Raw genomic sequence first — 13,392 nt, forward strand, 5'->3', positions numbered from 1 at the left:
GAATCAGCGATATCACGTTCACACTCAACGGGCTATATTTAAGCCTTGTCGGGATTGTGGTAGTTGACGTTGTCGTTCCAGCTGTTTTGAGTGTTAGTCTCTCCCGCGAATTCACTCCCATGGTTACCCCTCGCTCGAAATTGAAGAAACTCGGGAAAGCCATGATCAGAGAAACGTACAAGATGGTCTTGTCACCGTTGCCCCATTGGTAGTTCTTGGTGCGGATGTTCTGGTAAGAGTACTCAACGCGCTCCTCCAGAGGGGGCATGTGGCTCCAGTGGTCCCAGTGCTCGTTCCAGAGGACGTAGGCGTTGGTGGCAGCGAGGCCGAGGGCGGGGATGCAGCCGCTGTGGAAAGTGAAAACATTAGGTTAGCATTTGCATTCTTGATATCAGTCTCCCGTCCCCCCGAGCAATTCCCGAATCAAATCCCGCGCTCTTTTCCGGCCGCTCGTGATACTCAACATAGCTTCATTGACTGAGATGGCTGGGCAGATATCTCGCGGAACGACAGATTCGGTACTCGGGGAAGCATTCGACTGAGGGTTGTGGAGGGGCGGTATGCATACTAGATGGAGATCTTGCGCCAGAGGCCTACTCAATATATTAGCATTTCATGTTTTTCCCCAATTTGTATGTACCCCGGTCTCCCTTCGCCGCTCGAGGGGTCAATTGAACCCAATTGGCTCGCCAGAACTCGAACATTGAAATAGGCCGGACTCGGAGAAGGCAGAGAGACGAACCGGTGGTGCCCTCGGCGTGATGCTTGGCAGCCTCGCGCTCCTTGATGAAGGCGTTCTCGGTGGTGCTGGCGAAGCGGCGCTGGACGGTGGAGCGGACGGCCGGGGCGCGCGCGGCGCGCGCGGCGGCGGAGAGGAGCTGACGCTGCATTTTTGTGTGTTTCAATGTGTATCGGTGGAGGGGAGAGGTTTCGATCGGCCGGGTGGGCGTTGGTGGTGGATTTCGAGGTTTTGTGAAGTCGGAGTCGGAGGATCAGGTCATTCTCTATCCAGAGCTCGGCTTAGCGGGAACGTTCACGGCCTTGGAGTGCCTGGATTGTTAGGCGGCAAGATGGTCCTTTGGAGATGACTAAATGATGTCAGGTCATTTGCGGAGAAAGCAGGAAGGGAGGGCCCGGGCTCGGTACGTACCTCGACCAACAACCACCTCAGTTACTCGTCTCAAGCACAGCAGGCTTACCTTCCCGACTTAGACTCAGGTACCTGACTTCTTCACTTTGAATGAAGAATAAAAGAATACCTAGTGCAAATTTCGTAGGAAATTCATTCACACCGGTAAATATGACTGAGATAGAAGAGTATGTTACGTTCATGGAGTTGCAGCGACTTGCATGATGTCGTACTGGGTCACGTGCGTGGGCAATCACGGGACACCGAGGCGAAGGAAGTACTTGAACCACTGGTTTTGATGCAGCAACTCAACCATTGACATCTCGGGCATGGGCATGAAAGCGACGTGATTTCGGCGTTTGTGATTTCGAGTCTTTTCCAATCGTGATACCAGGAGCAAGCGATTCATCAATCAGGATGGGGTTGCGTATCGTGACATGGAATGGTGAGTTGGTCGCTGGTACATGGGCAGACGTTCCTGTTCACTGACGATTCCTGTGCCATAGTCAACGGCATCAGGTATGTCATCTTCTAATAACGATATCCATGCACTTCAACTAAAACTGCCGAGAAATCCATTCGGATATCAACCATGGAGCACACAACGAACATTTCAGGTCCGTTACGCTCTTTACTCGCGGGTTTATACGTTTCTCTGACTAAAGCCCACAGGCAATGTTCGAGACCCTCGAGGCAGACATCGTAGTCATGCAAGAGACGAAAATCCAACGTAAAGACCTCAAAGATGATATGGTACTAGTACCTGGCTGGGATGTCTTCTTCAGCCTCCCTAAATACAAAAAAGGTAAGCTCACGGCGGCCATCGTCCGTCACCAAAATTCTCACTGCTCGCCCTAGGATATTCCGGTGTCGCGATATATACCCGGAACGCAACCTGCTGCCCCATCCGCGCCGAAGAAGGAATCACAGGTGTCCTCCCTGCCCCAAACTCGTCCACTAGCTTCCGCGACCTGCCAGAAGACCAGCAAATCGGCGGCTACCCGCGCGCGAGCCAGCTCTCGAGCGAAGTAGACGAGGCGACGCTCGACTCGGAAGGCCGGTGCGTCGTCCTCGAGTTCCCGGCCTTTGTCCTCATCGGCACCTACAGCCCCGCCACCCGCGACTCGTCTCGCGACGACTTCAGGCTGGGCTACCTCGGCGCCCTCGACGCGCGCGTGAGAAACCTCGTGGGGGCCGGGAAGCAGGTCATCTTGACGGGCGACCTTAACGTCATTCGTGAGGAGATGGACACCTGCAATCTCAGGGAGACGCTCCGCAAGGAAGGCATGACGGTCGAAGATTGGATGCAAGGGCCCAGCCGAAGGTTCATCAATCAGCTTGTCGTCGGTGGTCAGGTCACCGGCGAACGCGATGAAGGCAAGGAGACGCCTGTCCTCCATGATTTGACGCGCATCTTCCATGCCACCAGGCAAAGTATGTTCACCTGCTGGGACACGAAGAGAAATACTCGCCCGGCGAACAACGGTAGCCGGATAGACTACATCCTGTGTTCGTCGGGCATCAAGGACTGGTTCACGGATTCCAACATCCAGGAGGGGCTGATGGGATCTGACCACTGCCCCGTATACGTAGTCATGAATGACCTCGTAACAACAGATGGTAAGGAAACATCCGTCCTCGACGTGATGAACCCCAGCGACATGTTCCACGACGGCAAGCGACTCAGGGAGTGGTCACAAAAGGATTTACTCCCCCTATCCGCAAAACTCATCCCCGAATTCGACCGAAGGCGCAACATCCGCGACATGTTCATGAAGAAGCCCGCCCCAAAGCCAGCTCCGAGCCCCGTATCGAATCCCCTCGAGTCACACAGTCTCCCAACCGAAGACGACAGTGACTACCCCGTGACGACTCAGGAGACGCAAGACTCAGACGCCTCGCAGGCGACAACGACAACCGAAGACGCGCCCGCCGCCTCCCAGGCATCCATGCAGTCCAGCGCCGCAAAGTTGCCACCCCCCAAGCCGACACCCTCCTCCTTCTCCTCGTCCCAACCCACCAACCCGCTCGTAAAACGACCAGCCGAATCGGCAGCATCCGCTAAACGAGCCTCCAAGAAGTCGAAAACCAACGAATCTGACGGCAAGGCCCAGAGCACCCTCATGGGCTTCTTCAAGCCAAAGAACCCCCCACCACAAACCCAATCTTCACCCGCTGAAGCAGGCGCGGCGAGGACCAATCAAGCACCATCACCCTTCACCAAGAACAAAGCCGTAGGTGTAGGAGGCGGTAGTGCAACTGGCCCAATCCGTGCCCTCTCGGGATTATCAGAAGCGGGCGGCCCACTCTCCGCGGGCACGGCAGAGTCACCCGGCAGCTGCGGCGGCAAAGACACTTTGTCTCCTTCCTCATCTGTGAAGCCCTTCGAGACGACATCAGAAAAGGTCTTTGACCCCATCGAGGTTAAGGAATCTTGGTCAAAGTTCAACCTGGGGAAGAGGGTCGTGCCAAAGTGCGAGCACGGGGAGCCCTGCATCAGCTTCCAGACCAAGAAGCCGGGCGTCAACTGCGGTAAGTAAGCACCCAACCCAACCACCTAATCACTCACCTACCCCCTTCTTACGCTCGTTTATGCGTCCACCGAGGACTCTGTCCTACCCTCTTCTTCCCCCCAAAAGGTCCCGACCTTGTTCCCTCTTCCATTCATCTCAGAAGCGAGAGGGCTGCAGCTGATAATCCACATAGGCAGGTCGTTTTTCATCTGCGCCCGTCCTCTGGGAAAGTCCGGAGAAAAGGAAAAGGGGACGGAGTGGAGATGTCCCACTTTTATCTGGAGCAGTGATTGGAAAAAGAGCCAGTCTCAGGGGACATAACTGCACATCCATCTCCAAGGGCGACATGGAGTCACATGGAATTCGGCGAACGGCATATGACGAGTTGGGCACGTTACCTTCAAAAAGAAAAGACAGCTAGCTACCTTGACCACGCAGAAGAAGATTAAAGCAATGAGATATGAACATTATGATTCCATTATTGTTCTACTAAATCTATTAAACAATCTATATCAATATTGCGGTGGCCCATCTTCGCATCGTGGCAGAATAGATATCCAGTTCTTAAGCAGCGACGACAAGAACCGCTCTATTCTTTCGGGTCTTGCTTCTTTTGAACCAGCTTACACCTTTGGGCGAAGCAAAGGCGCCGCCAACGCCCCCACCCGATGGTGCGCCAGGAATTTGCCCATCTTTCTGAGCACATCTGAGTAGAGGAGGTAAGATCTCTGCAGGCTCTGCGGCGCGGAGCTGCCCCGGGCCTTTTGCGAAGCCTTTGATGGTCTCCGCTAGCCCAAAGGGCGGCAGAAGACAAATCTTTTGCTCCAGCTGACCAAGGTATGGATGAGTACCGGGCACGGTGTGTTTGCCTAGTTCTCGCCAGAGCATGATATTTTGAAGCCTTCTAGCTTCTTGACGCAAACTGGGAGGTAGCTTTGAGGGGAGACGCGGCACATTCGGCCTACGGACGCAGAGGGGGGTACTGCCTCGCAGCAACTTGCAGTCGCTCAGTGTATTGCACAGTCATCGAGACCTAGCATGGTAGGAACCAATGCAGCGATGCTGTGGTGAACCGTTTGGCCCTTCGATTCTTGAGCTCGATCTCAAGAACGAGGTGGCTAGGACGATTAGGTTGAGGTGCTTCTCCGGTTGCGACGACGCTTCTCGGAAGGCTTGCGTGGAGTGTACCGATAGTCAGGGTGCATCTTGTTGTGGCGCTCCTTGTAGGCTTTCGCGAGAGCCTTGTATCTTTCGCGGACTTCGTGAGACTCGTTGTTCCACGCTTTGCCTAGGATTCCGGCTTCTCGAAGGTCAGCGAGATAGTGTAGGGCTATTGATCTTGAGGCACTCACAAATATCATTGTTCTGAAGTTGAGGATTCATCTGCTTGATTTGGGCTTGGTAATCGCTGCGGTAGAGGATGAAGGCATTGGGAGGTCGTGTGATCTTGACTCGTCGTTCAGGAGCGTTGGCAAACTGGGTGGTCGCACCGGGTGCTTCTTCGAGGAGTTGTGGTGGTGGTCGAGGGACGACGACAGCAATACCGTTGACGGATACAATCATGTGTGGTCCGGCGATGAACCTCTCACAAGGCCCAAGGACCCATCTGTCGACGGTGGAATGCATGCCGTCCTTGACCCACATGACTGGTTGGCCCAACATGCGGCTGTGATAATTGTTAGAGACGCATGAAAGAGTAGTATAAGACAGACACGAAGTCGTTATGGATGCTTACCCCATCTGTAATGCCATGAAAAGCCGACCCTCCTCGCCAAAAGCAAAGTAGTCTCTTGCGGAGACGGCAATGGTGGACTCGAATGTGTTGAGGCGAAGGTCTAAGATCTCTGTCACAATGCGAAGGATCTCGGGGTGCACTTGGGTGGGATCAATGTTGCGAGCAACGATGTTGCCAGGGTTGAATGTCAACGCCATGGTGAATGGGAATGGCGGTGTAAGGTAGAATGGCGTGTCAATAGGTTGTTAGGGGTGGTCTTGTGTCTCTTTGGGAGTTTGAATAAGTAACAAATCAATTAAGGTTCTGATTGAGTGATGACTGATTTCTGGGCTGTGATGGAAGAATCTTGATTTGAAGCTGGCTGTGCCGATGGTCATAAATAAGAGATCAGATCAAGCGGGATGCGGATGACAACGGAGGGTATCCGGGACTTGTTGCGGGAGAGATTTGAGGGAGACAACATGGTCCGCGCCAGGATGGATCTGGAGTAGTCCATGGTAAGGAAAGAAGGCCTAACTTGGGGAAGAAAGCGCCACCTTCCCCTCAGGAAGCGAAGAAGTCATAGAATTGGCCGGGGACGGTTGGTTGTGGTGTGGAAGGCCCAGCATTTTTTTGTGGGACGATGTCTTGAGGAGGAGAAGGTGAAAGCTGCAGGGGGGGTGTACGTGGGTGTGTTGGGTGTGTGTGGTGTGTGATGTGTGTGATGTGTGATGGTTGCTTCCCATTCCAGGTCTGGCCAGACACCAGACACTACACTTGCCGGGGTTGTCTTTCCACGCAGGAGGGAGGGGTGGTGGTTCTGGACGGGAGGGTGTGAGAATACTTGGTTGGGTACTTGCCTTACCTTACCTACCTACTTACTTCCATTTACTTTACACTTCCTCACCAACGTGCATACCTACCTTACCACATTACCACACTCATCCGTACATACTAACCAACCTCGAATTGGAGTTGGGGGACCTCCACGATCGGACCCCGGTTTGGGACACGGTATCTCTCACACTGTACACACTTGTGAACTTCGAGACGCCTCTCTCTGTTCAGTTACGACAGGTACCCAGGAGCCTCCCCCCAAGGTACAAGAATATTTTGGCTGGATCACGGCCCGAAGATGCAGGTACCTCGACCTGGCTTGAGCAACAGAAGCCAGGCTTACCTTACCTCACCGCAAGCCCACGCAGCAAGCCTCCGGCTGTCATCCACCCTACCATGTCAACGGCCGCCGACGGGCCCTTGGCGAATCTTTGTGTTCCTCCGTCCTCGAAACTGCCAGCTGCAGCCTCCCTACGCTACCACTACCTTGGCTCACTTCACGGATGCCTGCGGCAGTCTCTATTCAAGGATATCCCCTCTTCCCGGATATGCTTGACTCCTGCTGACTTACACCAAAAGGTCAAGAATCACCGTTTTGTGTCCAGCCCGCGCTGGGGATCTTCCAGCCGTGCGCGAGTGCCATGATGCTGAAGCTTTCCCGGAACCGCATTCCAAGGGTCCAAAAAGTCTGGGGGATTGTATCAATCGCGTCAAAGCTGGGAGCACAAGGGGATGTAGCAAGCAAGCCGAAGCATTCTATGACACGTTACTTGGGCGTACGTGTTTGTACAGTTCAGATCGCCGACTCGGTGATCATGTTCTCAACATCGTGTCTACGGCTCAACTCGATCACTCGCTGTCACGCTGACGACTCCTTGTGTCCCTGTCGGCTGCGCGCTTAGCGGGCTGTGCATACGAGTTGAAAGCAACCAACGACGCACACAACGTTTTCTCTCGCGTATAATTCCCTTCGACGGCGGAAGCAACACCAACGGCCCGGTTGAGTATCAGGCAGAAAGAATATGTGCGGCGGTCAGTGCAAGGAACATGCCAGGCTGGCCTCGACGCAAAACCGTTGCCCGCCAACTTGAGAATCCAGCATCCTGGATGAGAGTATGACATCGCCCGTGCTCGACGACATGTACCTGCATTTCAATCAAGTCGTAAGCTAGCGTATCACAGCCGCAGACTTGTACGAGCTGTCCAAACTGCCTTTACGAAGTTTTGACGACAAGATGGAACATTTGCCGGTGACGAGGCAACAGTTGACTTGCAGCCTCTTTTCGAGAATTTCCCGCCGCACCACATTGTGCAAGATCTGCTAGCTTAATAAGGCTTAGGCGACTAGGCGATCGAGCTGCAATTCCCTGGTTTGGTGTCTTCCTGCCACGCTTGTCTACCAAATACTCCAGTGTTTGGGCCAACCTTTACCCAAAAGTCTCCTCCAGATGTTATCGCGAGCGCTGCATTCGATCAAGGGGCAATTTTTTTTTAGCTTATACAATCTTGTGCTGTCTCTTCTTTCTTCTCTCATCACGCCCACAAAAAGCTATTTTGACCTCATCTTACCAAATCCCTATTATCTTTTGTCTTTTGTACTTTAGACTCCCCATCATCCCTACAAGCACTTACACCACACTTACCGCTTCACCTTCACCAACACTCGTGTGGCCGTCCTTTCAAGACACAATGTCTCACAATGAGGAACCATCACCGCCGGAATCCCGCGTTGTTTTGAGAGCCCAGGGGATGAACGAAGTCTTGCCGCGTCATGATCTCGAAATGTTCACGTCTGCCGGAACGTACCCGCACGGGAGTTGGGAGCTTTCTGAGGTCGGTCAGCCTCACCAATTCCAGGCCGCCTACTGCGTACGAGATGCTCAGGGGCAAAAGGTGCGAGCACCAATGCCGCTGGTCAGCCTCTCTGCAGTCACGAATCAAGAAGAGATTTATCAGCACTGCACAGTCTATCACTATGATCCGGGTGAGTCGTACGATCGTCAAAAAGACTTTTCAAATGCTGATCTTGACCAGCAGGTCAGAGCCGACGTAACACAGAGCTCTCCCAGGCAGCTCCCACTATTGGCCAGCATCAACATCATCTCAACAATGCTCTGCTACAGGAGCAAAGCAATTTTCAACCGACGACATTAGATGTCCAGGTGATGAATCAACAGCACATCAATTTTGACGTCCAAACCGATGGGTTTTCTCGGGATGGTGCTGCACTCCTTTCTAGTCCGCCAGCGTATTCGTCAATAGCGGCACAGCGCGCAGATCCCATGGAAAAAGACGGGGGAATGACACGGATGTCAACCCATGGCTCAAACATTATCTGCTTTCCAGCGGAGAACGCCACTGATGAATATTCACGTCGGGAGGATTCGTTAGTTGTCAACGGATCTTTCAACAGCAATTCGTACCACGAGGCGCTTCAACATTCAGCGCCAGACCATGTCCATGGCCTTGGGTTATTCACACCGCAAGAATCCCTCGACACAGGTGTCCAAGGAGAACAGTTCACCATGAACGACTCTTTCACAACTATGACGCTTTCGCCTCAGGCATTGTCACTCGATGACCAGGCATTCGACGAGCTTTTCCGCCAGAGGCACGATGCCAACTACGACTTTGACCAAGCCAACATGAGAGGCAGCCCAAACGGGGTGGGAGATGATGCGGTCACAGCCAAGAAGGAAAAATGAAATTTCGCCTTGATTGTTTTTTTCCCCTATTTGTTCGGGTTCATGCATGGGAGGCAAATTGAGGTCAGCAAAGGATGGAAGTTGGGGGCCATTTTCTGCAATGGGGCTACTATGATAGAGTCAAGGGTAGGATGGGCAAACGACGAATTCTTCATTCTTCTGAAACATTAGGGGCCGACTCAAAGGAGCTGCTTGCTGGTCTTCAGCAATGGGTTGACCGCCTCTCTAGGCGCAAGAGGACTACAGTCTGGCTATGGAAAGGCGGTGGGAAGCAAATGGTAGGGACTAGGATTTGGTGATGGCCTTACCGTTTCTTGCGTCGTGACCATCATTTCACGTGGCTGGATCACTTTAGGATAGGCGTGTCGATTAGAAATCATGAAAGAAGCAATTTGGGGCAAAAGAATACAAAGTACTTGCACACTTACCCTTTACGCGTTCGACCCTGTCAGATTATGCAGAGGTCGATGACCACGCACGCCAGTGAAGACAGCTGGAGCAAACCTGAGCCATGTGATGCTGGAAGAGGCATGGAACAGGCCTGGCGGAGAGAGCAAACAACAAAGGAACCTCGATGTTCCAACGGTGATTTCTGGAGTAGGCAACTAGGATTGGTTACCGAGAGATGCAAGAAGGAGCAAACGTTGGTAAGTTGGCTGCATGATTGGGGGGTTAGACGAGGGTCGTCGAGATTAGCAACCGGGCTAAACCCTATTGGTTCAGCCTCAGCCAGGATGTAGACATGGGTGCCTTGTACAAGGACGCACAGATCGTCCCATCTGGGTCGGAAGGAACCTTGGACTTGACGGGTTCTATAGCCCCCCCCCGTGTCTCCTCCCTCACAGGGAGCCACTCACGCAACTCCGTCCCTGCCCACTGGTGCGTTCCACGGGCCCCATTTCTTTCCCCAAATCTTAATCTGCTGTCTCACCCTTCAGATATGCGGGCGAGCTATCGCAAAACATCACCACATCCTCACGAAACAAAACGAAAGAAGTAGAAGACGAAGAAGCCCCCAAGAACGCTAGGAGAATTACCACCCACACCTGCCACGCCTCTCGTATTGCAACTCATATCGAGACTGATATGGTGGGCACATCCCTCCCACTGACAATGCAGGACAACCTGACCGCAAGAACAAAGCCACCAATGCCATAGCCGCGCCAGCAAACATCTCCCCGCATTGGTCGATATCGACGCCTGGATCTGGCACTTTTATGGGCCCGAGTTCCCTGCAACACCAATGATATCGAGGCAGGGAGAAGGCTGCGCTGCGCTCCAAGTGAGAGAGAGAGAGAGAGCGCGCGTTGGTTGACTGGGGGCCTTTTTGGTTAAGCCACCACCTCGGACTCAAGATGTGCGGGCGGTCCGCTCAGTCTGCATCAACGCAGTGCTGTCGTTCATCCCTGCCTTCGCTTCATGCGACGCATGCTGGCTCAAGAAGGGAAATTTGGTTGCGTCCTTGCTAGCCTCTTCCCTGCTCCCCCTTCTTTCCCTCTCTCTTCCAAGCTTTGTCTTCACCGACGAGAGCAAAGAAATGGAAAGAGATAATGTCACTAGTCCAGCCTTCTCCATCGGCATCCAGACACTTGTGGCATCTGTACACATCCCCCACTTGCCCTGACTTGCGACATCCCGCAGTCTGCAGCCACAGGCCCGGCAACGGGGGGGGCAGTCGGAGTCATTCACGGGTATACCCTCCCTCAAATTAATCGTAGTGTATGCTGTTTATTTTTAATTTGATCGCGGCAGAACAAGCCACCTCACTCACCGACATCATCTGTCGAGTAGAACGATGCCGCAGACCGCAACTATCGGCTGATACTTCCAAGATATGCACACGGCTCATTCCGTATCCTCCAACTCACCTATGCTCCCAGTTTCGACACAGTGACCAACAAACTGTACGCCTCGAGAGCAAGAAACCGTCACCGCCTCGAACAGACATGAAGACCCCAGGATCTGCGAGAATCGTCCGCCCTGGCCGCCGCCATGACGACCACTGACACCATACGCGCGAGAGAAACGCCTGGGAAATATCCGCAGATAAGCAGGGAGGAAACAACAACGGAGTCGCCTGAACCCCACCAGGCAACATCCGACGGCTTCCGCAAGACGTTTATGACCAACTAGCGGCACCTGGTTTCTGTCCGACGGATCACCCTCAGGGTCAGTGTTGACATTCCTACCGAAAGCCACACAGACGGCCCCCAACTGTCACGAACCCGGTACTTGACCCTATACTGCTTATCCTTGCCAAGACAGGCGGCCGCCCTGGAGCTGTGACAGTCATGCGCTGCGTGACTGGAGCGCCCTCGGACCCCACCACCAGACCGGGATCCCGTCGTAGCTACGGTCCGATGTTCTCCTCATTGCCCTGCCCTAGTGGAAGTCCAACTTCACAGGCTGGATCGAGTTTCTGAGTGCCTTCAGCTACTCCCTCTACCTGGTTCGCGTCTTGGCTCGCAAGGGTTGCCGATACGAACGCAGTAGGTGGCAGTGGTCCTTGGCTTTTTACTATCAACCCCTAAGAGGAAGGAAGCAAAGGACAGGAGAGCAGATCTGAAGCGCAAGTCTTGTTTGTTGCGGGAAGGAATCGACAAGATTACTCGCTGCACCGATTTCTAACACTAAAGCAAGATGCTTGACACAGAGCAACGGTCGAGACAGGGAATATTTCAAATTCCAATCTGCTCTAGCCTGGTAGGGACAGGAAGACGGGGGACATAGTCGCCGATCACTTTATTGCAGGGCAGCAGTCAGTAACACACGAGGAAGCGCATAGCGTTAACAGCTACAGGCAACAGATTGGCGCTAGGCGCGCGTTCGACGAGGTGGCTGTACACAACCTTGTTGTTGTTAGCCGACATGGCGTACTGTGCCGCCCTCGAGATACGCACGAGACTACGTTACTTGGGAGATTCATCGTGCGAGAATACTGACATACGTGCTGAACAGGCGCCCTCTGTGAGACAAGGCGATTGGCGACATATACGGCCGCGCTTCGAAGGCTCTTGGTCGAAGAATGGATCACTTACGTGTGGTCGCACAACTCTCTTCTATCACAAAGATCGTGGATCCGTGACAGGCTGCGATCCGAGCCTTTCAGCAGCCATATTCGACGTGGCTGCTAGCAACCCCTGGACTGCCCCGCCTCAAGTCTTTTGGTCGCCGTTCATAAATCCAAGGATGCTTCCTAATCGGATTGCTTGCAGGCTCACTTCATCGCTCCCCCTAGTACTCTATATCACCTGTGCTTCCTTGTTTGTGAGGGTGCCCCTCGTCCGGCTCGACTTCGGGACCGAACCTTCATCTCGTGGCCTCCGAGCAGGGCTAAGCGACCAGGATCAAAGGGAGAAAAGCAAGACGTCTCGGCCAGGGAGGAAACGCCTCGACTTTCATCAAACCGTGTCAATAACTCAAGGCAAACGGTTTCTTTGGGACTAACATGGCGTCTCATTTAACCTTGGCGTCTCGGCAAGATGGCACACAATCTTGAGCAGGATGAAGGCGCCAAAGCTTACGCTAACTCAACAAAAGAAGCCATTCTTCACCAGGAGCCCGGTGACCATCTCCTCCTGGCCGCCTTCAGCGGGCTTCCGCCAATGTGAAGGCTCTTTTCCCGAGTCTGCTTCCTTGGCGATGAAGGGCGACTGATTTCGAACCGGGAGAGAGCACGCACAGCCATCAATCAAAGAAGCCCTATCGGCCCTCAAGAGGCCACGGTAGGGATGATGCTCGCCTTCCAGTCGCTCCTTTTACGGATAATTGTTATTGATGGTAACCATCGTCTCTTACTGCAGGCAAAAGAAACGAGCCAGAATACCTTCAATTCGTTAGATAGGCGAGCTTTTGACGCTCATACCTCTTTTCTTACTACCAGACTAGGTCATCCTAGGTTGCCCTTATTTTTCCGGACCCTGGGGTAATCTGGTGGACTAAGTCTTGGTGAACGTTTGATGAACGGAATAGGAAAATGCTCTGGGTTCTCGATCGTGCCCATAGCGTCGGTGCGGACAGCCTGGAACCAGTCTGTTCTCCGCTTGCATCATCCAGAGAGATACATCGTAGAGGGGTCGAGAACGAGCGCATTACTGCTTACTGACTAGCACCCGATGAGATTGTAGCTACCTACCATTTTCTTTCTTCTGGAACACACGAGAGGGCGAGGCGTAGGTGGGCATCTCCCGACAGAGGGGGGTCCTTCTCAAGCCAACGAAAGCCACGGGCCCCGCTGATGAAGTTGAAGTTCTCGACTTCGGACGGACAGCGGAGACCCCGGGAACCCTCGGGAGGGTGGACTGCAACTTCGAGGGTGGGGGCCCACGCCAGAATCTCGGGGAGCCGGGCCCCTCTCCGAAGCAGCGGGAGGCTTATTGCCGGCGCGGGAACTCTAGTGTCTGAGTCAACGCGGGATCTCGGACGACTTGGACCTGAGTCAAGTGTCTGAGAGGGGAGGTCTAGGTAGAGAGCCCAGCGCTACCGACCTTACTT

At 53.6% G+C, this 13,392-nt stretch overlaps 6 protein-coding genes across 6 annotated transcripts; 3 read left to right on the plus strand and 3 right to left on the minus strand.

The window, feature by feature from the left end:
* Positions 1-38: 38 nt before the first annotated feature.
* BDP81DRAFT_310078 (cytochrome c oxidase subunit VIa) lies at positions 39-890 on the minus strand (the record flags this gene model as incomplete). The annotated part of the gene is made up of 4 exons (XM_060583603.1): positions 39-81; positions 180-347; positions 569-593; positions 743-890. 4 exons carry the CDS (start codon positions 888-890, stop codon positions 39-41), a joined length of 384 nt encoding a protein of 127 aa, XP_060449925.1.
* Positions 891-1,452: 562 nt separating this feature from the next.
* On the plus strand, positions 1,453-4,085 carry BDP81DRAFT_131692 (DNA lyase). Its single transcript, XM_060581747.1, has 5 exons — positions 1,453-1,648; positions 1,701-1,746; positions 1,802-1,934; positions 1,988-3,661; positions 3,836-4,085. The coding sequence occupies exons 1-5, from the start codon at positions 1,572-1,574 to the stop codon at positions 3,961-3,963; spliced, it is 2,058 nt and encodes a 685-aa protein (XP_060449926.1). The 5' UTR covers positions 1,453-1,571; the 3' UTR covers positions 3,964-4,085.
* A 708-nt stretch (positions 4,086-4,793) lies between these two features.
* BDP81DRAFT_300952 (HMG box protein) lies at positions 4,794-5,574 on the minus strand (the record flags this gene model as incomplete). The annotated part of the gene is made up of 3 exons (XM_060583123.1): positions 4,794-4,942; positions 4,995-5,308; positions 5,378-5,574. Coding segments are annotated over 3 exons (660 nt in total), but the record flags the coding sequence as incomplete, so codon positions are not given.
* A 2,079-nt stretch (positions 5,575-7,653) lies between these two features.
* On the plus strand, positions 7,654-9,297 carry BDP81DRAFT_468805 (uncharacterized protein). The gene is made up of 2 exons (XM_060594497.1): positions 7,654-8,177; positions 8,540-9,297. Exons 1-2 carry the CDS (start codon positions 7,883-7,885, stop codon positions 8,896-8,898), a joined length of 654 nt encoding a protein of 217 aa, XP_060449928.1. The 5' UTR covers positions 7,654-7,882; the 3' UTR covers positions 8,899-9,297.
* Positions 9,298-10,685: 1,388 nt separating this feature from the next.
* BDP81DRAFT_418657 (uncharacterized protein) lies at positions 10,686-11,024 on the minus strand (the record flags this gene model as incomplete). The annotated part of the gene is made up of 1 exon (XM_060589707.1): positions 10,686-11,024. A coding segment is annotated over exon 1 (230 nt), but the record flags the coding sequence as incomplete, so codon positions are not given.
* Positions 11,025-11,630: 606 nt separating this feature from the next.
* Positions 11,631-12,664, plus strand: BDP81DRAFT_418658 (uncharacterized protein). Its single transcript, XM_060589708.1, has one exon. The coding sequence runs from the start codon at positions 11,767-11,769 to the stop codon at positions 12,343-12,345; it is 579 nt and encodes a 192-aa protein (XP_060449930.1). The 5' UTR covers positions 11,631-11,766; the 3' UTR covers positions 12,346-12,664.
* The last annotated feature ends 728 nt before the right edge of the window (positions 12,665-13,392 follow it).

This window comes from Colletotrichum phormii, assembly GCF_030913505.1.
Source record: "Colletotrichum phormii strain CBS 102054 chromosome Unknown BDP81scaffold_3, whole genome shotgun sequence".
In the NCBI taxonomy this organism is placed as follows: Eukaryota; Fungi; Ascomycota; class Sordariomycetes; order Glomerellales; family Glomerellaceae; genus Colletotrichum; species Colletotrichum phormii.

What these genes read in the sequence shown, in the direction of transcription:
- BDP81DRAFT_131692 (XM_060581747.1), top strand. Translation starts at nt 1,572, where the DNA reads ATGGTGAGTTGGTCGCTGGTACATGGGCAGACGTTCCTGTTCACTGAC. An exon ending in GCCATAGTCAACGGCATCAG is followed by an intron (nt 1,649 to 1,700) that starts GTATGTCATCTT and finishes AAAACTGCCGAG; the next exon opens with AAATCCATTCGGATATCAAC. An exon ending in CCTCCCTAAATACAAAAAAG is followed by an intron (nt 1,935 to 1,987) that starts GTAAGCTCACGG and finishes TGCTCGCCCTAG; the next exon opens with GATATTCCGGTGTCGCGATA.
- BDP81DRAFT_468805 (XM_060594497.1), top strand. Translation starts at nt 7,883, where the DNA reads ATGTCTCACAATGAGGAACCATCACCGCCGGAATCCCGCGTTGTTTTG. An exon ending in AGTCTATCACTATGATCCGG is followed by an intron (nt 8,178 to 8,539) that starts GTGAGTCGTACG and finishes TCTGCTTTCCAG; the next exon opens with CGGAGAACGCCACTGATGAA.
- BDP81DRAFT_418658 (XM_060589708.1), top strand. Translation starts at nt 11,767, where the DNA reads ATGGCGTACTGTGCCGCCCTCGAGATACGCACGAGACTACGTTACTTG.